At 53.3% G+C, this 22,251-nt stretch overlaps 1 protein-coding gene across 1 annotated transcript in view; it reads left to right on the top strand.

The window, feature by feature from the left end:
* Positions 1-22,251, top strand: part of CCDC33 (coiled-coil domain containing 33) — a 101,284-nt gene that overhangs the window by 34,677 nt on the left and 44,356 nt on the right. Inside the window, exons 6-12 of the mRNA XM_046007110.1 lie at positions 2,500-2,609; positions 4,584-4,700; positions 7,799-7,890; positions 9,066-9,186; positions 15,049-15,178; positions 15,796-15,929; positions 16,981-17,052. Of these exons, the coding sequence (XP_045863066.1) occupies positions 2,500-2,609; positions 4,584-4,700; positions 7,799-7,890; positions 9,066-9,186; positions 15,049-15,178; positions 15,796-15,929; positions 16,981-17,052 (776 nt within the window). The remainder of the gene's footprint in view (positions 1-2,499; positions 2,610-4,583; positions 4,701-7,798; positions 7,891-9,065; positions 9,187-15,048; positions 15,179-15,795; positions 15,930-16,980; positions 17,053-22,251) is intronic.

Here is a 22,251-nt window from a genome sequence, read left to right as displayed (position 1 = left end):
GATGGGGGTGGGGGAGATGGGGGCCAAGCCAAGAGGTGGCGGGGAGGGAAAGAGGTAGCTCAAGGAGGTGTTAATGAAAAGCAAAGGAGAGTTGCAGACCTATGTCAGGGCCAAAGCAGGCGGGTGGCAGAAATGGCTTGTTGGCCACACAAAGGGAGCCGTGGGAGGCCGGAGGGGCACAGTGCCCAGAGAAGAAGCTGATGAAGCGTGTTTGTAGCATAGAGACAGGAACAGGGAGGGATGGCTGTCCATTCCCCCCAATTATAGCTCATCTGCTGGCTGCCCACACAGAGCTCCGAAGATTGGGGTAGGGGGGAAAATGCAAGACATTCACCTCTTCTTTCAGCCACAGCAAATTCCAACCAGCTTTAGGGACTCAGGACCCACGGGTAGTGGCCATGAGGGGCTACAGCTTCCATAGCTACTGTTGAAACTCTGGGTGGGAGCACTGGAATCCTCCAGCTGAGTTTTTTCAGTTCTGCTCAAGGCTGGGTGAGTACACGGAGCACTACAGATGGTTAATGAGGAGGAAAATAGTGACAGCTACAAGGAGCACTTGCTTAGAATTTCATAGCTTGAAAAACACATTTCCCTCCCTACAACAATAGTAGGAGGGACAAGGTTTTTCCTTTTTAAAATATTGACATTTTGCAGAGCAGGTACATGAAGCTCAGAGAGGTTAAGTGACAGACTAAAGGTCACCGAGCATGTTGGTGTGTTAGTACTAGGTCTGCTCACTTCAAATCCTTTGTCTTACTCAACTTCCTTCAAGGCAACCTCAAGTCTTTTGGGTACTCATTTTGCTTTCTTTCCTTTTAACGCAGATCCCATATGGCCAGCACTTGAGGGACTTTGGCAAGTGTCTTTCCCTCTCTCTGTATCCAGGGTAGCTGTGTGGAAGAGGAAGAAAGGAAGAGTAATTAGCAAATGCTCCTCCTCCTCCTCTTCCACACATTAATCCATATCACCCACCAAGGGGCACCTGGGTGGCTCAGCTGGTTAAGCGAATGCCTTCAACTAGGGTCATGATTTCAGGGTCCTAGGATCAAGCCCCACATCAGGCTCCCTGCTCAGTGGGGTGCTTGCTATTCCCTCTTCCTCTGCTTGTGTTCTCTCTCTCTCCCAAATGAATAAAATCTTAAAAAAAAAAAAAAAAAAGCAAATGACCCATCCAGCTCGAAGTGCTGAGCTGTCCGTGGTACTGATATGTCCTTTTCTCAAGAAAGAGGCAAAGGGCAAGGGTCTGCTCTAGTCTCCATCAGCTACACCTGTCCTTCCCATCCTGCCTTCCCCATTTTTCTCTAAATCTTTTAGATCCTTCCTTCCTCCTCCTCTCTCACTCTCTCTCCCTTGCCTCTTCTTCCTCAAACCACAGACTTCCAGGGTGGAAAGACATTTCCAGGATCAAAACCCAGTCTCCCATCAAACATTTACTGTCTCTCTGATGGTGATCAGGTTATTTAACCACTCTCCACTCCACTAATCACACTGTAAAAACAGAGATGATGATTCCTTCTTGAGGGGTTGTGGTGGGGATTTGTTGGAATAGTGACCCAAGAACACCCATCCCTGTATCTGGTATACAGCAGGTGCTCACTAAGCGGGATTGCATGTTTATTTCCAGGTCATTGGCATTCCGCTTAGAGTTCATCCTGAAGTTCATGCATTTTATAACAAAATGTAATCTCTTTGGAGGGAGTTTTCTAAGTGGTGCATTGTTCTTAGTGTTAGACTAGTTTTCATTTCCTCGGAGTAGACTTTTGTTGGTATTTGTACTGAGAGATTTCTTGAGCAGATCTTGTTTCCTTACTGAGACTCAGTTTCCCCATTTACAACATTTGGAGGTAAGTCCTCCCCTTCCTGCCTGAGGAGCTGGTGAGAGCGTCTGTGACTAAGGGAAGCAGCTCCTAGGAAAGGGTATGATTCCTGCTTCTCTACATGTCTCTGCCATCATATGTGTGTCTTTTAAAAATATTTTATTTTATTTATTTATTTGACAGAGAGACAGTGAGATAGGGAATAAAAGCAGGGGGAGTGGGAGAGGGAGAAGCAGGCTTCCCCCAAGCAGGGAGCCCAATGCGGGGCTCGATCCCAGGACCCCGGGACCATTACCCAAGCCGAAGGCAGATGCTTAATGACTGAGCCACCCAGATGCCCTCATATGTGTGTCTCTTGATATGAGGGTTCCATGCCAGGTGTGCCCATCTCTGGGTTGGGAGTTTCTGGAATGCAGGGCAGAATTGCATCTTTGGATCCTAACAGCACCTAGGATGGAGACTTGCCCTGGGCCAGGGCTCAAATGGTACTTGTGAATGTGTGTGTGTGTGTGTGTGTGTGTGTGTGTTGTGGGGGGGTGACTCATATGTGTGCATGTGCATGTTGATTCCTCAGCAGGGTCCCTGCTCCCTGCTCTGGGCAACATCTTACCTCCTCCACACTGGGAGGGATGCTGGTCAGCTAAGCCCTGTTTTGACCTTGTGCTCCTTTTTCTCTATTAAGATGTGATCCTCAAGGTGATGGACAATAAAAAGAAAGAGGAGCTGTTGTCCTACCAAATCCCCATCAAGTTCCTGCGTGTCTTCCACCCCTACCATTTTGAGCTGGTGAAGGTGAGTCAGGACCCTGAGTCCCTCTGGGTCTGGGATAGGTAAGGGAACCTACCTTGATCCCCCTAGCTGTTCCCTCAGAGCCTCCCACGCTCACCCTGCAATATGACAAGTCTTGGAACATATGGGGCTCAGGAAACCCAGCTCCTGGCAGGTAGATAAGAATGATTTCCATAAGAATTTGGAATTCTCTGAATTCATCTCTGTAAAACAGCCCAACAGCTTGGAACATCTACCTCATTAAATGAATACACCATTGAAAGATACATTCTGATTTCATGTATGTTTAAAGTGGGACTAGATCTGGGGCACCTGGGTGGCTCAGTCCTTAAGTATCTGTCTTCGTCTCAGGTCATGATTCCAGTGTCCTGGGATCGAGCTCCACATCAGGCTCCCGCTCAGCAGGAAGCCTGCTTCTCCCTCTCCCACTCCCCCTGCTTGTGTTTCCTCTCTTGCTATATCTCTCTGTCAAATGAATAAATAAAATGTGTTTTTTTTAAAGTGGGACTAGATCTAAAAATCAAAGAAATACAGTATTTACAAAAGTCCTACTATGTCCCTGGTCCTGGGCCAGACACCGTCTCTAATCCTCAAGGTGAATTACATTTTGCATACATAGGACTGGGACCCAGAGAGGGGAATCCTGTCAACCTGGGTGACAGAGCAGATGAGTAGCAGATTGGAGGGTGAGCCCTGGTCACCTGTCTCCCAGGTCATTTCTTTTTGTGCTGCCACACAATGTGTTGGCCGGAAGAAGGTCCAGAAGATTTGGGGCGGGTGGAAGAGAAAGTGCCCCCTGGAGGGCACCCCTTTAGAGGGCAACTGGGCAGGAGCCTGGAGTGGGGAGCCTCAGGTATCCCAGTCCATGGCTTGAACTACCCAGGACAGCTCCCCCACCCGCTCCCTCTCCCCAGTGCTGACTGGTGGAAGGGAGAACTCACTCATTCATGGCTCAAATACTTAGTACCTACTGTGTGCCTGGCACTGGACCAAGATGAACAGAGCATTACTTTCCCCTCAGTGTGCACCCCAGGCCCCTCTTGTGGTTTGGAGTAAAGAACAACGTGATGCAAGATTGCCTAGGTTCCTATCCCTGGTCTGCCTCTTGCTAACTGTATATCGGTAGGAAGCTGCTTAACCCCCTAGGCCTCCCAATTCCTCACAGGCAAAATAGACACTGAGCATGCCCATGGACAATCAGTTACAACAATGGGCTTAAGGCCCTAGCAAAGCACGTGCCACGTGTTGGGGGCTCAGTTTAGGTTAGTTCCCTTCCTTTCTTCCCATCAAGCCCTACACTGATCTTCTTTCAAAACACCTTCTCAACGTGACCTAGGGATCTTTACCTTCTTTTTTTTTTTTTTTTTTTTTATTTATTTATTTGACAGACAGAGATTTCAAGTAGGCAGAGAGGCAGGCAGAGAGAGAGAGGAGGAAGCAGGCTCCCTGCTGAGCAGAGAGCCTGATGCGGGGCTCGATCCCAGGACCCTGGGATCATGACCTGAGCTGAAGGTAGTGGCTTTAACCCACTGAACCACTCAGGCGCCCCGGATCTTTACCTTCTTAAGCCCCTTCCCTAAGCCTGGAGGAGGTACCTGGGGCAAGCAGGGACAGGAAGGGCCAGAGAGATGGGTGACTCGCCTGGAAGGCTTCACACTTCAGCTGTGATTCTGCGATCATCACCCAGACCTTCTGGCTCTCTGGCCACGTACAACCCAGGCCCTGTTATCACATCTCCACAAAGAGAGCAGACAGGCTGTGGTCCTTATGAGGGTGATGAAATATTCAAATAGAAAAGGGAAGATTTATTATATTGATCTTGGAAAGGCTCGCGGGGACCATGAGCTTTAATTATCAGCTTGGAGCCCCGGTGGAGCAATGCCAAGTGATTGTCTGCAAAGGGCTGGATTTATGGCTGGGGGTTGCCCCTTAGTCACTCTCCTCCTGGTGTGTCTTCTTCCCTCACCCTGACCCCAGCCCTCCCAGACTGGAAAAGCTGAGGGAGCCACTGCCCAAACCCAACTGTACGCCACCATCGTTCGGAAGGGGAGCTTCTTCCCCCGCTACATCGGCAACAACCACACAGCTCTGGAGGTACCAGGACTGGGGCCCTGGGTTGGGGGGGGCAAGTTGAGCAGTCCCCAGGCCCTGCCCTTCACCACCTCTGACTGACTTGACTTTGTGAGGCAGGGAGGTGAGTCGGGGGAAGAAAGCATCAGGGCCTTTCCAGAATAGCCCACGTATTTTGCGAAGGGCAAGCTCTGGCATCTCAGGGATGATGGGGATAGGGATGAAGAAGAAAATGATGTCTAATCTTTCCCAACATTTCCAGGCCCCCAGTCCTACCCTAACCTGGCTATCTCTTGTTCTGCCTCACACGCTGTGCAGGCAGGATGGAGAACGGGGGGCTTCCAAGCTTGATGTCTGCCTCAATCTCACGGGATGGGGGGTGGGGAGGAAAAGCTGTTTTCTCTCCTAGTCTATCCCTCTTGAAGTGGTGACCCTTGATCTAGGGCTTACAATCCCCCAAATTTTAGGGTCTCTCCCCTCTTCTTTGAGTCCTATCTCTGAAGAGGTTTGGCTGGCCTTCTAATTAGGCATTCATTCACCCATTCAACAGCTGTTTACATAGACTCCTCCAGGCCTGGCCCAGCTTGGACCTAACTTCCACACACACCGTCCCCAACCTTCTACCCCAACCCCAGCCTTTCAGCAGTTTCAGAAGGATGGACCATGCTCCAGAAATATGCCCAGGAACCTATCCCCTCTCGCTGTCCCCCATGGCCTTCAAACCCCCAGGGATGGCAGATTCAAATGCAGCATTGGCCTGAATGTGATGGGGAGGGCAGGGTCACCCAGAAGGCCCAAACTCTGGGTTCTCTGCCCCAGCCCAGCTGATCCGATCCACCCCGCAGCACTATAAGAACTGCTCTTGAGTCCCATTTCACAGCTAGGGACACCAGGACCCAAGAAGAAAGAGTCTGGGATGGAAGTCCAGAGGTCCTGACCCTCACCTCTGCTTCCCCATTGGATGCCTCCCTCTGGTCCATTCTCCCTCCCTTTTACATCACGCCCTTTCCTGAGACCTACCAGCAATACACACACACACACACATGCACGTATACACAAACACACACAGAACTAGGAAGAATGGCCACAGCTTGGCCAGGCCAGGCCCCACAGTGAGAAGGTCATACCCTTAAGACCCAGCAGAACCCCAGCCTGCAGGGGTCTCCGAGGATCTGCTCCATGCCTACCCCAGCCCCAGACTTACCTGGTAGAGTCTCCAGCAGTGCGCCGGCTCCCTGTCCCCAGCACAGATGCTGCCACTTCTGGTCCAGAGAGCAGACTGGGGAGCACAGTGGGCAGAGAAATTGCTTCTGTCACTCACCAGCTGTCCTGACCGGTGTGCTGCGGCAGCTGTCTCATTCACACCTGACCATTCAGCACAGACCAGGTGTAAATTAGCCATCACCCCTCAACCTCCCAGAGACCTGCTTTCAGTCCCTACACCTATTGGTGTCCCTGTGAGCACGAGGGCCTGACGCCTCTGCAGCAGACTCCCTCGGCCCAGACTCCTGCCCCCACCCAAAGTTTGAAACACCGTCACCAGATCCAGTCCTTTGAATCTGGGGCAGGGAGTCAGTCTCCAGGGGCCCCAGTTAGTGCTGAATGGCCCTAAGCACTATTATTTGAAGGCTTTACAGGCCACCAGCTAAGATGGGTCCTGGCAGAGGGGCCCAGGAGGAAGTGCTCAGGGAGGAGGAAAGAGAGAAGAGCCAGAGGAAGCCCCAGCTCCCAGGCACTGTCCTCTCATTGGAGGTCAGAACTAGGAGGACCGGAGACAGTATGGTCCCACCCTTCAGTATACAAGCTGGGATCCAAAGGTCCAGAGTGGATCGGGGACTGGCCACGGTGACATAATGACCCAGCTGTTGCGAGGGGCACTTCAGCTGTGTTCACAGACCCTTCTCTTTCTGTTTTTCCTCCCCTGAGCACCCTATAGTTAGGACCCCCATCTACCCTCCAAGGACAGCTTAAGCCCAGCCTCTCCTTGAGGCCCCTGCCTGGCCCCTCTTCCTCCCCTCCCAGGCATCAGAGGTTCTGTCTCTCTCTCTGGCTCCAAAGCACACTCAGCATCTCTCTCCCATGTCCTCCACTCTTCTCCTCCATCAGTGGTGCTCATTTCTCCCCAGAGCACATACTGAGCTCCTACTCTGTGCCAGGGACATTTGTTAACAGCTGCGGATACAGCAGTGAACAAGGCAGACATGGTCCCCGCACCTGTGGAGCCTGGGTTCTACTCAGATGGACAGAACATGAACAAGAAAGAAATGAGAACAAAAACAGGCTATGATGAATGCTATGGAAGAGGCAATCCAGGGGCTAGAGAACGGGGCGGGCTGCTTTTAGTGAGAGTGGTCGCAGAAGGCCTGCCAGAGGTGGTGACATTTAAGACCTAAAGGAAAAGTAGGAGCCAGCCGCTGAGTTGCTGGGGGTGGGGATGGTGAGTCTAGGCAGAGGGATCATCACGTGCAAAGGCCCTGAGGCAGAAACAAGTCTGCATGTTGGAGGGGTGAGACAAAAGAGGCTGGAACAAAGGAGGAGTTGGGGATTGGTGGAAATTGGTGGCCAAGGGCAGACAGGCCAACACATGCAGGCTTTGGCCATGATGGTAAGAATGACAGAATTCACTCGAATGGCAGTGGGAGTATAGTCATTCCTGGTCTCAAGCAGGGGAATGACATATTTCAATTCATTTTTACAAAAGCAGTTTTTGCCATCCTGTATCAAATTGCCTGGGAAACGGATGGGTCAGGTGAAGAATAGAGGTCAGCAATGGAGGTCAAAGAAGTAAAAGGAGCCACAGAAAACACAGCTGGGGGAGTTAGGGTGAGGGCTGAGGGGTAAGTGTGAGCCCATTCGGTGGGTAAGGGGCGAGGGCCAGGAGCCAGATCAGGAGTCTCTTGGGTTGGCAGTGGAGGTGTATGGGAACAGAATCTGTGTCTTCTCCCCCTGTCTTCCCAATGCCTAGTCCAGAGCCTGAAGGAGGGCAGCAGAGAAAGAAACAAGTGAGACAGATGGAGGCAGGGATGAGCTCATTATTAGGGCAAAAGATGGCAGCTGGGTTGGCCTTGTCCCCAAGAGGGCCCAAAGTTACCCAGGGTTCACCTGCCTCTTCTTTTCCCCAGGTCTTCCTCCGGGGAGTCAACGAGCCCCTAGTCAACAACCCACACCCCATGGTGGTCATTGCCAGGGTGGTTCCCAACTACAATGATTTTAAGTGAGTGGAGCCCAGGTGGGTGTGGGCAAGGGGAGGGCAAGGAGGGCAGAGGACAGAGGAGGCAAAAGGCTGTCATTGTCATCACAGATCATGATCCCAAGAGCCCTAGAAACCTGTCCTCCACGAGGCCTTTCAAACCTCCCCCTGGGCCTGAGGTCCCAGGAAGTAGCCCATGGTCCATGGAAAGGGGTGTTCAGAAGTCTCTCGAGAGCAAGCTGCAGAGGAGCCAGCAGCTGGAGGAGGAGAGCAGGTCCTCAGCTCCTCCAGACCTGCCTCCCCATCTCATACCCTCCACATCCCAGTCCCCCATCCTGTTCCAGTGCAAGGCCAAGCCTCCAGCCAGTGGTTGGCCCCAAAGAAGGCTGCCTGTGGGTTAGCTCACATGACTTCATGACTGTTCGCCTTGCCCGCTAGTCCTCTTCCTTACCCACCCAAGGGTCTCCCTGGCCCGAAGTGAAGCTCATGATCCTCCTCCCCAGATGACATTTGGGGTTGGGTGGATTTGCAGTCCTCAAAAAGATGCCCTTCCTGAGGGTAGTTTGGTCACTGGAGATCATACAGCACTGTCCTCTGTGACAGCACCAACTGCTGGGGGTCAGCTGTCTGCTCTGTCACTTCCGCTGACTCTGATGGCCCAACGGGACTCCACTACACCATCTGTTGAGTTCCGATGACCTGGGAACACTCCTTGCTTGTTGGAGGAATGAAGCCAATTGATTCACCCACTCCCGGCCCTCCTAAACGCTCAGCACGTGTGCACACGCTCACAGCCCCCTGCCCCCCGAATCCTGCCCTTGCAGTTTCTGTGCCCCACCAAGCCTAAACCAGATCTGCCACCACGGAGTGGGTCATTCTGGCAAGGACTTCCAAAGGCGAGGCTTTTTAAAGATGGGGGTCGCTGAGGTATTTGGGTGTGGCCCAGGCTACAGGGAGTCATGGGGAAGGGAGCCTTGGGAGCTGCAGCCCACCTCCTGACCTGGTTGAACTTTCCCAAGTCTTGGGCCAGCAATCCACCCCCTGTCCCGGTGCCCAGGCCCCTCCCCCCTCCTCCTCTCTCACATCAGTCCACAGTCCATCTGCGTGGGAGCCCTTGGCTGCTGAGCTGGGGCACAGAACCCAGAGCCCTGGGCACCTGCCACACTCCTGGGCTGACCCGCATCTCCTTGCCTCCCCAGGGTCCATCAGGTAAAGCAGGACCCAGCGTTCGTAGGGCTGCCCATCACCCGACTCTCCTTCCCTGTCTCATCTGTGATGTACTTCGATGTTCCTCGGGTCAGCCAGAACGGGTGCCCTCAGGTATGGCTCCTTCCCCCACACACCCTGTCACTGGGCTCATACTTCTAGTGTCTCACCCATGGCTCGATTCACTCCTTCAGTCAGCTAGTCCCTGGACTGTTAAGGTGTTTACTGAACCGGCTACTACCCAGAGCCAAGCCCCTCTGTGCTATGGAGGAGCTGCCCTCGGGGCGCTCCTGGTCCGGTGAAGATGGGCATCGCGCGCATGAAAAACCCAAACATCGACACAAGATAATGTGTAATCTAATAATGAAGCCGGCGGGACGGTCAGAGCCGGAAATAACGGAGGAGACAAGACACAAAAGGACAAATGTGGTCCGAAGCCACTTAGATGAGGCTCCTAAAGTAAGCAAATTCATAGAGCCAGAAGGGAGAATGGTGGTTGCCAGGGACTGGGGGAAGGGGACAGCAAGGTGTTCTTGTTTAATCGGTACAGACTTTCCTGTTTAGGTTAATGAGAAAGTTCCAGAAATAGTGGTGATGGTTATACAACATTGTGAATGTACTTAATGCCACTAAATTGTACATCTAAAGACAGTTAAAATGGGACAGTTCATGTTGTGTACATTTTACCACAATAAATTTTTTTTTTTAATTTGAGGCAAGGGGGGGGTGTGAAGTCTGGGGAATTAGAGTGGGTATCCACACATATGACTCTTGAGTTTTTAACAGGGGACGGATGATGTAGGGCGATAGAGAACAAGATCACAGGAGTGGAGATAGGATGCACAGGACATTGAAGATGTTGGGGTGGGTTGTGTAGACTGTGGCTGGGTGCCAGGGAATGGCTAGATCAGTCCGTTCCCATCGTCTCTACTTCAGCTGGAGCTTGCCCCACATGATAGTCCCAACATTCCTAGAGGTCTTGAAGAAGACAGGGCTGCCTGGGAAGTCCTTCCTGTTGTCTGCCCACCACTGTTCATGTCTGGCATGGCAAATACAGAATGAGGCACCCCTTTGGGTCCCCAGCCTTCATTTAAAGGCAAGGATGTTTGAAGGCTCAGACACAGACAAGAGTGATGGTGGCAGGGAGGGGTGGGACGAAGGGGGACCCTGGGGACAGAGGCTTCAAACCCAAACCAATCCTTGGCCTGATTTCCCCAGAGTCATCTCACACATGGCCCTGCATTTGCCCAGAAAATTATGAACCAATCAGCAGGTGGTCCCGAGGGGCAGGAAGTGCTGGCTGCCTTAATGAGGAAGCCCCCTCCCAATCCCGGCCCCATCTCTGGCTGCCTTTGCTGCCTAACCAGTCTTGGTGGTGGAGCTGCCCCTAGCTACAGAGACTTGCCTCCAGTGCCTCCTGCATGGGGGGGACTCAAGGCCCACGGTCCAGTGACGGCAGACACTTGTTGATGTTCACTAGGCAACATGGCAATCAGGCCAGGTTGAGAACTCCCAGAAGGGAGGGACAGGGTGGGGTTTCTGTGATACAAGGTGCCGGTGGGCGGAGCTCTACCTGAAAGGATACCAGTTACAGGCTGACATACTCACCCCCCTCCCCTTTCTGCACTTCGTGCACTTCGGTGTCCTCACCTGAGTTGAGGGGTGTCAGTGTCTGGAGACGCTGTGGCTTCCCACCAACCGCCCCCTCCCCATATGGCAAAGCACTGCGGCGGGGGATTTGAGGGACTGACCCACCTGGGTTTGACCCCTGCTCTGTGACTTAGTAGCTACGGGACCTTTGGCAGCCTGCTCGGTTTCTGCAGTTCCAGATTCCTACCTTTACTGGGCTGTTAGGAGGCCCTGAAGGACTCAGCATGGCACAGCGTCCAAGCCCAGGGCGGAGGCTCAGGGAGCTTGTCCCTTTCAAAGCTGCCCCTCCCCCAGTGTCGATGCCCCCTGAAGCCAGCCTCACCACTGCCCTTGTTACATTTGGCTACGAGTAACCCCGTGGACTTAAGCTCTAAGGATAGGCTTGGCGAGGGGTCCCCGCATAGGATACTGCCAGAATCCATTAATGCACCATCTCAACAGCGTCCTCAGGACTCAGGATCTTTCCAACACCCCTGAATTGCCATCTTCAGTTGACTAACAGTTCATGGAGGCAAAATGTTCGGGGCACCCCCATCCAGACAGGACCAGGACCCAAGAGACAGGGAGCCTCCCCTTCTCGTGTGTGGCTTTTCTGAAGGGCTGGAAACCTCCCACCCGCAGCCCCTCCGCAGACCTCCCCTCTAGTCTCATTGGCCAGAATTGGATCACATGTCCTGCTCCCAGTCAGTCACTGAGGAGGGGAGTGGCATCATCTGCGGTGGCCCCCGGACCAAAGCGGATTCTGTTGGTTAGAGAGAGACAGACAGAAATGGTTGAAGTGTCTGCGTCATCCCTCTCGGAACCTGCTGATGATGGCAAAACTGGTCAGTGAAGGGAGAGTTGGGCCCAAAATAGAGTGGGACTTAGGAATTACTCATACCCTGCATCCCGCACCTTTGTGGGGGGCCATTGCCCATCAGGCTGCTCCTGTTGGCCTGCGCTTCTTATAGAACTGAGACAGAGCTCCCGGCTGATGAAACAGACGCAGAGAAGTTGTCTGTGCCCACCGTCGTCTCCCCTGTCTTAGCCCCCACGGCCAGTCAGTCCCCAGGCTGTCATGGGACCCCTTTCCATCCCGCAGAGCTTGCCCTCGTGCTGGCCTCATCTCTTATGGACCACCGCAGCGCCTCCACTCAGGCCTCTCCAGCTCAGCCTGTGAGAAGCAGCCAGGGAAAGCCTGGCCCAACTCTATAGACCCTTCCCCTGGACCCTTGACCCCTTCATGGACAGGTTGAAGCCCACCCTGGCAGCTGGGGATACAAGGCCTCATCCCCTGGAGCCTCCTGGCTCACGGCCCCAACCCCCACAGGCTTTCTGCAGGTTCTCTGGATGCCCAGCTGTGCTCCACACACATGCTGTCCTCTCTGGGCTGCCAGCCTTCCCCTCTGCTGGACTCAGCCTGGAATGGCCCTCCTCCCGCAGATCCTCCCTTCCCCCAGTCAAGGGTTGTTTCTTTCTTCTCTGACATCCCAGCACCCACAACCCACAACTTGCTTAGACCTCGCATGGATCATAGGAGTGTGTGTGTGTGTGTGTCCTATCACCTGGGAAGATGGTGATCCTGAGCGGGAACAGGGTCTGACTCTAGCTCCCCCATAGACCCTACAGCACCCCTGAGGTGTAGAGCACGGACAACCCCAGTCAGCATCAGCTGAGTTCAGTTGAACTTTGGTCTTGAAGGCAAGGCATCCATTTTCTCCTTCAGCCCGCACGACAGCCCCCAGGGCACAGAGCAGAAGATATTTCCCAGTGGACAGTGACATCTCAGGTTCCAGCGAAGGGAAGGGACTTGCCAGAGGTCACGCAGCAAGGTTGAGGCAAACCTGGGCCCAGAGCCTGTGTATCCTAGCTCCCTTGAGGCCCCCCAGCATCAGTTGCTGGCAGCTGCCCTTCCCAGGATGGGTGGAGCAGGTAGTGTTAGGTGTGGGTGTGGGTGTGGTGGGCCCAGGGGAAAGGGAAGGAGGGCCCATGGGCCCATGTAATGAAAGCTCTGTCCCTAGAGAAGGCAGGGCTGCCTCAGTAGCTAGGGGTTAATGGCTTTGCTGAAGATCACAGCTGAAGGTTAATCACATTCCTTAATTCCACAGCCTGCTATGGCCTTTCCCATTAGCCTCTGTGGTCAGTGGCTTCCCCGCCCCACACCCTGCCCCCAACCCTCCCCACACACAAATGCCACCAACACCTTTACCAGGGCCCTGGCATCAGACTCCAGAGGTGGTTTAACCTTGATTCCTTCCCCCTCCCCCACCCACAAAAGAGAGTGACCCTCTCTGCCCAGCTGTAGGTCTGAAGGAATCTCTCTTGGAGGACTCATCCTGGGAAACCATTCGGGGAAAGACCTGTCCTTCCTGGGCAGTCAGGCACTATTTCTTGTTCAGTAGACTCCATTTAGACACATTAATAGGCCCCAGAGAGGACAGCCGGCATCCATTAAATGCCCTCCCCCCATCCAGGGTGAGAGCAAGGCATGGGGGCAGCAAGGGACTGAGTCACAGGTCCTCCTTGAGTGCCTCAGGGCCTGGCAGTGGTCCAGGCAATGGGGAAGCTTCCTCTGGCACTCAGTGGGGTGGCTCTGGGATGGGCATCGTTTGGGGATCAATCCTGAAAGCCATTTCCAAGCCCCACAGAACCTGGAGGCAGCCTCTTTAGCCTGACCTGGGGCCAAGTGGCTGTCCCTGAGCGACCTCCAGAGCCCATTCTCAGGAACAGTCCCATCACCCCAGTCCCTGTCCCTGTGTTCAGGACCCCCTGGCCCCCAAAGTGACTGCACCCCATGTCCCCCAGGGGCAGGGGCCGAAGTGGACACAGCTGAGCCTCAGGCGGGGCCTCAGAGAACCAGAGCAGACACATTAGTGTGACATGCATCAGAGTCCTGCCACTGCTGGGGGGAGGGGGTGGGTAGACCCACACTGATATTTCGAGATCCGGCGTCAATAGCTCCTGGAGCCAGCGGAGCATTTGTGCTGACCTTTCTGAGCAATGACTGTTTCCCGCAGGGGAGCGGGAGGTGGGAGCGGGTGCCGCTGTTGCTGACAGCCCCTGGCTGGGACAGAGGACAGGCTGCCCCTGGGAGAGTCTGCCCCGGTGACCCCAGTCCCTCCCTGTGTTGGGACCGACCATGCGGGGCTGCTGACTGGCGCCGTTATGGTCCATTCCCCTCTCCCCACCTTCCTTCCAGCCTTTGCAGCTGCTCGACCTCCTCCATCTGCAGTCCCTCCTTATTCCAGGCATCCTCGACCCTTGCAATGCTTGGAGCCGCCTCCACTATTGTCCTGGGTGATTTTCCCAGCCAGAAGGCCTCCCTCCTTCCCTTTGCCCTGCCAAATCTTACTTCAGAGCCTTCCTCGGGTCCTGCTTCCTGCGAGACAGCTTTGGTGGTCATCCTTGGGAATGTCTCCTGGAGCCCCTTATTCAGGGACTCTGGTCAATACTGTAGTGCCTTAAAATGTACATCCTTTTTTGTTTTTTTTTTAAGATTTTATTTATTTGTTTGGCAAACATACATATATATATAGAGAGAGAGCGCGCACAAGAAGGGGGAGCGGCAGGCAGAGGCAGAAGGAGAAGCAGGCTCCCCACTGACCAAGGAGCCCAATGTGGGACTCAGTGCCAGGACTCTGAAGGCAGACACTTAACTGACAGAGCCACCCAGGTGCCCCAAAGTGCGCGTCCTTTAATTCAGCATTTCCACTTCGGGTCCTTGGGAAATAATCTGAGACTCGGAAATCCACATCAAACAATATTCAATACAGAACTATTCTAGGAAAACATGGGAAGGGAGAAACCAGGGCCCCTGAACATGACAAAAAATCCTGCAGCTACAAAGATCACAGATACCGAGCGTTATTTGTGACTCTGGATATACTTAGGTTTTCACAGTAAATGAAAAACATAGGATGTTAGGATCACAATTATCTACAAAGTAGGCTTAGCAAAAAACTAGAAAGAAACATGCTGTCCTAGGATAGTTGTCTTTAGTGTAGGAATTTGGTGTGTTTGAGGGGATGTTTGTGTTTGGTTTTGTTTTAAGAAGGCTCCACACCCAGCCCAACTTGGGACTTGAACTTATGACCCTGAGAACAAGACCCAGACAGAGATCAAGAACCAGATGTTTAACTGACTAAGCCACCAGGCACCCCTAGGTTTTTCTTTTTAAGCGTTCTACTTTTCTGTGTTTTCCATTATTCATTTATTACACGCATGTTGCTTTTTACAATTGGGACAAACATTTGTGACACGTGTCGACACACAGATGGCTATGTCTGGACATCCCTTCACTGGGGAGAAGCTGTGGCCCCATTGTCTACTCCCGCTGTCTCCTTTCAGCTGTCCAAGCCAGCGGGACCCCCAGACCTGCCTTTATGGAACCAATCCTTCCTCTTCCAAGGCCGAGACGGAGCCACCAATTTCTCGGAAGACACAGCCCTGGTGCTGGAGTACTACTCCTCGGCTTCCAGTGAGTGTCCCTTGGGTGCGGTGCGAGGGCAGCCATGCCTCAGGACATACGTGAGAAGGATGCTTAGACCCCCTGCCTCTGCCCCTGGAGGGGGTGGGTGAAGGGGACCTGGTTCTCAGTGCATGCAGGCAGGTGGAGGAGCACCTGGCTGGCTTCCTTGTCCTTGTTCCTTGGCACGGGCCAGCACACATTGGTCTTATTCCCATATTAGACCTGTGCCTTACCCCGTCCCCATGGACCCATCAGTGAGGAGGGAGGGACAGATCCCCCCAGGGCTCACAGCATAGAGGGGAAACCGGATTCAGAGACCCACTGATCTACGGTCTGAGTTCCACATGGAGAGAGTAAAGAGCCCCCAAGGCCAGAGACAGGAGAGATATGTATACACACCCAGAAGCGCAGAATATGTGGAGAGTTGGTCTTGAATTCACAGAGCCAAGTTCAGAGAAGGAGGAGAGTCGTGCAGGGCAAGGCCAGGAGGCAGGAACGGAGAGGCATGGGGTGAATGGATGTTGGGTACCGAAGGACTGGGGTGCCTGCCGGGGCGGCCAGCACTGGGATCCTAGGGGTCTCGGGTGGGGGTTTGGTGGGAGTCCCAGCTGGTCGTTCCCCTACAGTGAAAGGCAGTGAGCCATGGACCCTCAGCAAGCCCCTGGGCGTCTCCGTGTTGCCGCTCAAGAGCCGTTTGTACCGCAAGATGCTGGCAGGGAAGGGTGTGAATGGGCTGCGTGTGGAGAAGCTCCCCATCACCGTGAGTGCCCCGCCCTGACCAGAGCCCATGCCAGGTGGCCCACTCCTGCCCCAGTCCACCCTGTTCCATCTTGCCCCACTGACGCCAGCGACTGGCTTCTCCAGTAGCTTCCAACCCTACTCCCAGAGGCCCCACCACAGAAGCCAACCGCAGTCAGGTATAAGGCGCTCTCCTCAGTTCCTGCCCTGAGCAGTGTGAGGAGAAACACAGGGAGGCCCCATGGGACGGTGGCAAGAGTTTGGGCCTTTAACCAGAGAGACTTGGGTTTAAATCCTGACTTGCCCTAGTTCTTACTGTGCAACTAGGCAAGTTTCTTAGACTTTCTGAACCTCGGAGTGCCTGTCTTTAATATGGGAACAACATGCCTGTATAGGGTCTGTGTGACAAGAGAGTCAAGAGCCCAGTCTCTAGAGCCTGACTATGTGGGTCCAAATGCTGGTTCCACCCCTTACCAGATTACATGACCATGGGAAAATTAAAGTCTGGTGCCTCAGTTTCCTTGTCTGTTAAATGGGGTCATAGTAATGGAATTTTTCTCATAGGGTTGATGTGAGACTTATTTTTTGAGGAAGTACATGTAAAGTACTTAGAAAAGAATATATATTATATATATAATAATGTATTATATATTATATATAATATATAATGTATTAAATCTTACTGAGACTATATATATGTGTGTGTATGTGTATATATATATATATATATGTGCGTATGTATATATATATGATAAATACATCATTTATTTCTATGCCAAATTTTTCCCTAAAATACCTCTGGCCATCCTGATGTAATAGACCTCAGTCGATGGGAGTTCCCCCACTCCTCCAGGAAGCAGGTCTGGAAGTGCCAGTCAGGTCTTCAGTGGAGTTGAGAAGGGAAGTTCAAGGCAGGGAGAGTTAACAGAGGCGGGGGACCAGCTCCTGCCTCCCTCTCTTCCCCAGGCAGAGGCCCCAGCAGGCCCCTTCTTGGGGAATCTGGAACAGTGGGCAGATCAGAGGCAGAAGCTGCACTGGCCAGCACAGGCTGACTATTCCTCTCTCCTTCCCAGGACACCAAGCTAAAAACCATCAATGGTGAGGCCCCCACAGTGGATATCTCCTTCCAGCTGCTCTCGTCTGAGGTAAGGCTGCCTGGCAGCCACGTGTCAGGTCCCATAACCCTGCAGTGGGTTCCACCCTCCTTCACAATTGCTGGCCTTGTTCAGGGGCTGGGGCCAGGGGCTTCTGGAAGGAGGGGACTGCTGCTTTGGATAGAAATGTCTGAGGGTGATTTGAGGCTCCAGAAAACGAGACAGAGAGCCGAGATTAGGAAGAAGAGAGTTGAGAGCAGAGGGCCACCCAGACCTGGGAGTCAGCATCTAACCCAGCCCAAGCCAAGCCTGGCTCACTGGGATCAAGATTCTCCAAGGGTGAATGAGGATTTCAGTTTCTGTTGTTGTGAGCCAAACTACTGCAAACCTAGAAGCTTAAAATGATGCCCATTTATGGGCTTGCACTTCTGAGGGTAGACAGTCTTACATGGCACGGCTCAAATTGAGACGCCGGCAAGGTCACACTCCTTTCTGGAGGCTCTGGGGAAGAGTGTGCTCCCAGGCTCATTTAGGGGGTCGTCAGAATCCAGTTCCCCGCAGTCGTGGGACCAAGGTCCCTGTTTCCTTGCTGACTGCCAGCCAAGGGTCGCCTCAGCTGCTACAGGTCACCTACATTCCTTATCACAATGGCCCCCTCCATCTCTCAGCCAGCAGGCAGGTCAGATCCCCTCCACACTTCAAAACTCTCTTTCTCCTTTGTCAGCAGCCAGAGAAAACCCTCTGCTTTAAAGGGGCTCATGTGATTAGGAGAGGCCCACTCTGAGAATGTCCCCAACTCAAGGTCAGCCATGCCGTGTAACATAATCACAGGGGTCACAGCTCATCATAGGCATGGGTCCTGGGGATTAGGGTGTGGAATCTTGGGCGCCCGTTTTTGGAATCCTGCCTCCTACAGCTGGGTTGATCCAAGTGGAAAGACACCACTGGCTCTGAGCCCTGCCAGACGAATGGGATCTCTTCCTCTAGCCAGCCCTCCCTGGACTCTGAGTCCCAGCTGAACCCAGGTCATTTGGCTCCAGTGCACCTGGCCTGCACCTTCTGGAATTCTTCCCGTCTTTGGTCTGTGGTGCTAAGACAGGCACAAAGCCAGCAGTTCAGGACCACGGACGAAGGAACTATAGGCAGGCACCCGATGTCGGGGTCAGCCCCCTCCCACCGGCTTCCCACTCCAGGAAAAATCACCACCAGTGCTGGGGTAATACTTGGCCCTGTGACCTGACGCATGGAGAACACAGAGAATTATATGGTGTGGGGTAAGAAGCATGTATCTGGGAACGTAGCCACTTGAAACTGTGTCCCTATAAGGCCTCCGGTCAGTACCTGGGACTTCCCATCAGCACTCTGCCTGTGGAACGTTCCGCATTGTTTTCTGATTCCTGGTGAAAGAGAGTTTGTTAGAGACAGCCTGACACCCACCCTCACTTCCACCACCACCACCACCATACCAGGTGTAGGACCAAGAAGGTACCAAGAGGGGAGGACACAGAAGCAGCCCCAAGAAAGAAGCAGGGTCCTTGGAGAAAATGTCACTCATTTCCCAGACCAGATCTTACCCCTCCACAGCCTCTTCTCAGTATCTAGAGTCTGTCAGAGGCCACTGCTTGGCCCTTCCTCACCTCCCCCTGCCTCCTGTCCCTTCACGGGGACACATGTGTCCTGAGGACGGAAAGGAGCATCAAGTGCCCCTGGTCAGTCCACTGGGGGACCCAGCAGGCAACAGGCAGGTGGACAGGACACTTCCCCGGTTGCCCAGGGGCTAGGCACAAAGGTCTCAGTGATGAATTATTCACCGGAGCTGTGCTAAGTGCAGAATTAATCCCTTTCCTTCCAGCTGGCGGCCTCACTAAATTATCCCTCCAAGTCATGCGGGAAAACGCTGCCGAATTCATTTAGCAGCTGAGTGTTTTGATCTGGGCCTTGTGATTTTAGCTTCCCCTTCCCCCAACCCCCCTCCCCCTGGAGGCGGGTAAAAAAAAAAAAAAAACCTTTCGGTAATGGATTTCTGAGAAGAAAGGAAAAGAAAGGGATCAAGATTGGGTGTGTACCAGGAAAAATAGTACTAGAGGAAATTCAGATTCTGCAGCCAAGCATTCAACACACAGTTCCATGCACGCACCCTGTCTCACACCAGCGCGTGCGAATACCCCCACGCAGACAGTCCCGTATGCACAGACATGCACACGCAGACACACACACACACACACACACACACACACAAATTGACACCCAGACGTTTTCACACCTGCACTGCATACACAGAAACTCCATCTCTTTGTAGCTAAACCGTTCCTTGGTGACACTATTTCTGAATTGGCTGAGAACTGACTCACTTTGATTCCAGGATCTTGAACTCCAGTTTGGGGGCTAATGGGGTGGGCTCAGCATAGGTTCTTGTGACCAGGGCACCCAGCCGCTCATTCATTCTTTTATGCCACATATATGTGATGAGGCCTCGATTTGGGCCACCCTTGTGGATTGCAGTGAGGAGAGGGAGGGGCCAGCAGCCATGGAGCCCATCTGCCTTGAATTCACCCTCATCAGGCTTGGACAGGGCTCCGGGCTCGCATCTGAGCCCTTTTGGCATCCTCCTTTCTATGGGGTAGTGGGAGCGTGTTGAGAGTGGAAGAACAGGAGGATGGCCTGGCAGCCGAGTGCAGAGGGCCCTTCCCCAGCTCTAGCACTCCCCACCACCCTCACTGTCACAGCGTCGCTGTCGTTCTGTGCCAGCGCAAACATTGGGCACCTGCTACATGGCAGATACTGTCCCAGTTTTAGGGATCTTACATGTCCTCATAAAGTTTGCATTCTTAGAGGGCAGGGAGCGTGGCCCAGGAAGTGAGCAAGTCAGTTTATGAGCAGACAGCAGCTCCTGTAAGAGGCCTGACAAAACCCAGTGACAGCAAACACCTGGCAGGCTCTGAATTCCTTTCCTTTTATGGTTCCACCTAAGACGTCATCTGCAAGTTCACGGTGGAAGGTACCTGGCCTTCGTGTCTGCATTCCAGCCTGGGGGACCAGTGCTGTCGCTTCTTCCATTTTTAAATCAAACACGGCTTGAAGCTCGGTGGGCCAGCGCCAGAAACCTGGGATCTTAGAGCCCCGTGGACACTCTGGCTGCTGGGGGGCGTGGGGAGGGCTTGGATAACGGGTCTCTCAGGGCTCCCGTCCATGTGACTGACAATCCCTTAAGAGCAATTCCTTGCCTGTGGTCCAATGTGCTATTGAAAGATGATGCTTCGGGAGAAATAAATACGCATGCTCTATTTGGATACCTCCTTCCTGAGGACACATTCTCTTTCTCCTTAGCCTCTGTGGGACAGACAGATTATCCTGGTTAGTTGAGGTTTGGGTGAACATCATCTCCCTACACCCTCTGCTTCCACATTACCCATTCCCAGAGCTCTGAGAGCAAGAACACTGTGGAATTTCCAAATAGGCTGAGACCACAGAGGTGTCTCTCAACTGCCCACCTGGGACAGGATTGTCCTTAACAACATCCACCACAGGTGGTCTTACTTGCTCTGCCCTGACAGGAAGCTCACTACCACCAGATGCCCCCTGTCCTGTGGCTCCATGGCCACAACAGATGGAAGTGCCCACCTCACCCTGAGCCCACCGTCTCTGTGCCCCCAGCCTCCTGGTTCCACCATCTGGGGCTGCAGGGCAACCCTGGCAAGCCTCCTGTGCTGGTTGTGGGGACGCTGGCACACGGCAGCCATGCAACATGTTGGCAGGCCTACTAGCCTGCAGCGCAGTTTCTGTGAATGGAGGGAAGGCGTAATCTCCTGGCGTGGGGTACAGTGCTTGAAGCTAGTTCTGCTGGTGATGGCTTAAGTTTTATCCCTCTGATGGGACTTCTCGACAAGCACCTGCTGCTCAGAGAGATCTGCTTCAAGCTAGAGCTGTGTGTGTAGGTGAGCACGTGAATAACTACACATGGATTCACAAAAACTAAAAAAATGGACACCTGCCCATAGGTGGCCAACTTCCCTTTATTGTGCATACAGAGGGCGTTTGCCTTGGGGGGGGGGGTCTGTTCAGCTCTAAAAGTCCATAAGCCTATGGCCGCTCCACATATACATGTACAAATAACCCTATCTCTCCTCCATTCTCCCTCTGATGTTGGCCTCTGCTCTTTGAAGAGTGCGATCTGGTCCCCCAGGAGTCTGTGCTTCTCCAGGCTAAGCAGTCTGCCTCTTTTAATGAACTGGTGTCAAGATTCTGCCGCATCCTGGGTGCCCTCCAGCTTGCAGGCAACCTCTTTGAAGTGAGGCTCACACTGAGCAGGTTTCCCAGACTGACCCTTGTGGACTGAAGCCCTGCTTTCACATGATAGGTGCTCACAGCGCCAGTCCCTGCCTCCTCGCATGGAAACGTGCCTCTTGCAAGGTGGGACGAGTCTATGCAGTCATCTGGGTGTCTGGCAACAGTGTGCCTTCTTCGGCTGGGATTTGGAATCCAGAGTCTTACCAGGGCTGAGCACCAGGGCACCAGGCAGAGATGGGGGGCTGCCTCCTTCTCAGCCCACAACCCTGAGAGATGCTAGCAGGACTTGAAACCTGTGGGTCTCCTTGGATTTTGGGACAGGGTGGGTGCCTCTGAGAGCAGGAGGTGGCACCCACTGTCACTCACTGAGGGAAGGGGAGGCTCCCACAGTCCTGTCTGAACCTCCCCCTTCCCTGTTCTCGAAGGAAGAGGCGGGGTGGGTTTGCAGTGCCGTGCCAAGGCCTGCCCTAGTGTTTTTATTCAAATCAGTTATAAAGCTCTCTGGAGACCAGACCAAAGTGGGGACAAGTGGCTGTTTAACAAAGGGGGAGGGGAAGGCAGGTGATAGGCATAATCATTGGCTTTTGATGAATTTTTATAAAGTTCTTTGAAAGCCACATATGAAGGTCCTGGGCTGGTTCTCAGAGAAGCCCCAGCACAAACCTGTGTCCATTTCCTCACCAAGAACAGCTGCCCGGAAGGCCTAGCATTCAGGACAGCACCAGAGCCATCTTGGATGGTCCCGTCCTCCGGAGGGTTCTGTCCCCACCCCCAAGACTCCAGCTCTGAGAATGACCACAAAGACAATGATAGGGGGAAAAGGGGGAAAAGACCCTTTCCCCTCCCACAACCTCACAGCACCCTGCCTGTCTTCCCTTCCACCCCATGCCCCCTACACGAACAGTGTGCATCCTCAGGTCTGGGCTTGAATCCTGGATCTTCCACTGATCTTAGCCACCCTGA

The sequence above is a fragment of the Meles meles genome, chromosome 6 (assembly GCF_922984935.1).
Source record: "Meles meles chromosome 6, mMelMel3.1 paternal haplotype, whole genome shotgun sequence".
In the NCBI taxonomy this organism is placed as follows: domain Eukaryota; kingdom Metazoa; phylum Chordata; class Mammalia; order Carnivora; family Mustelidae; genus Meles; species Meles meles.
Note: the sequence above shows the minus strand (reverse complement) of the source record. Positions and strands in the feature narration are given on the sequence as shown.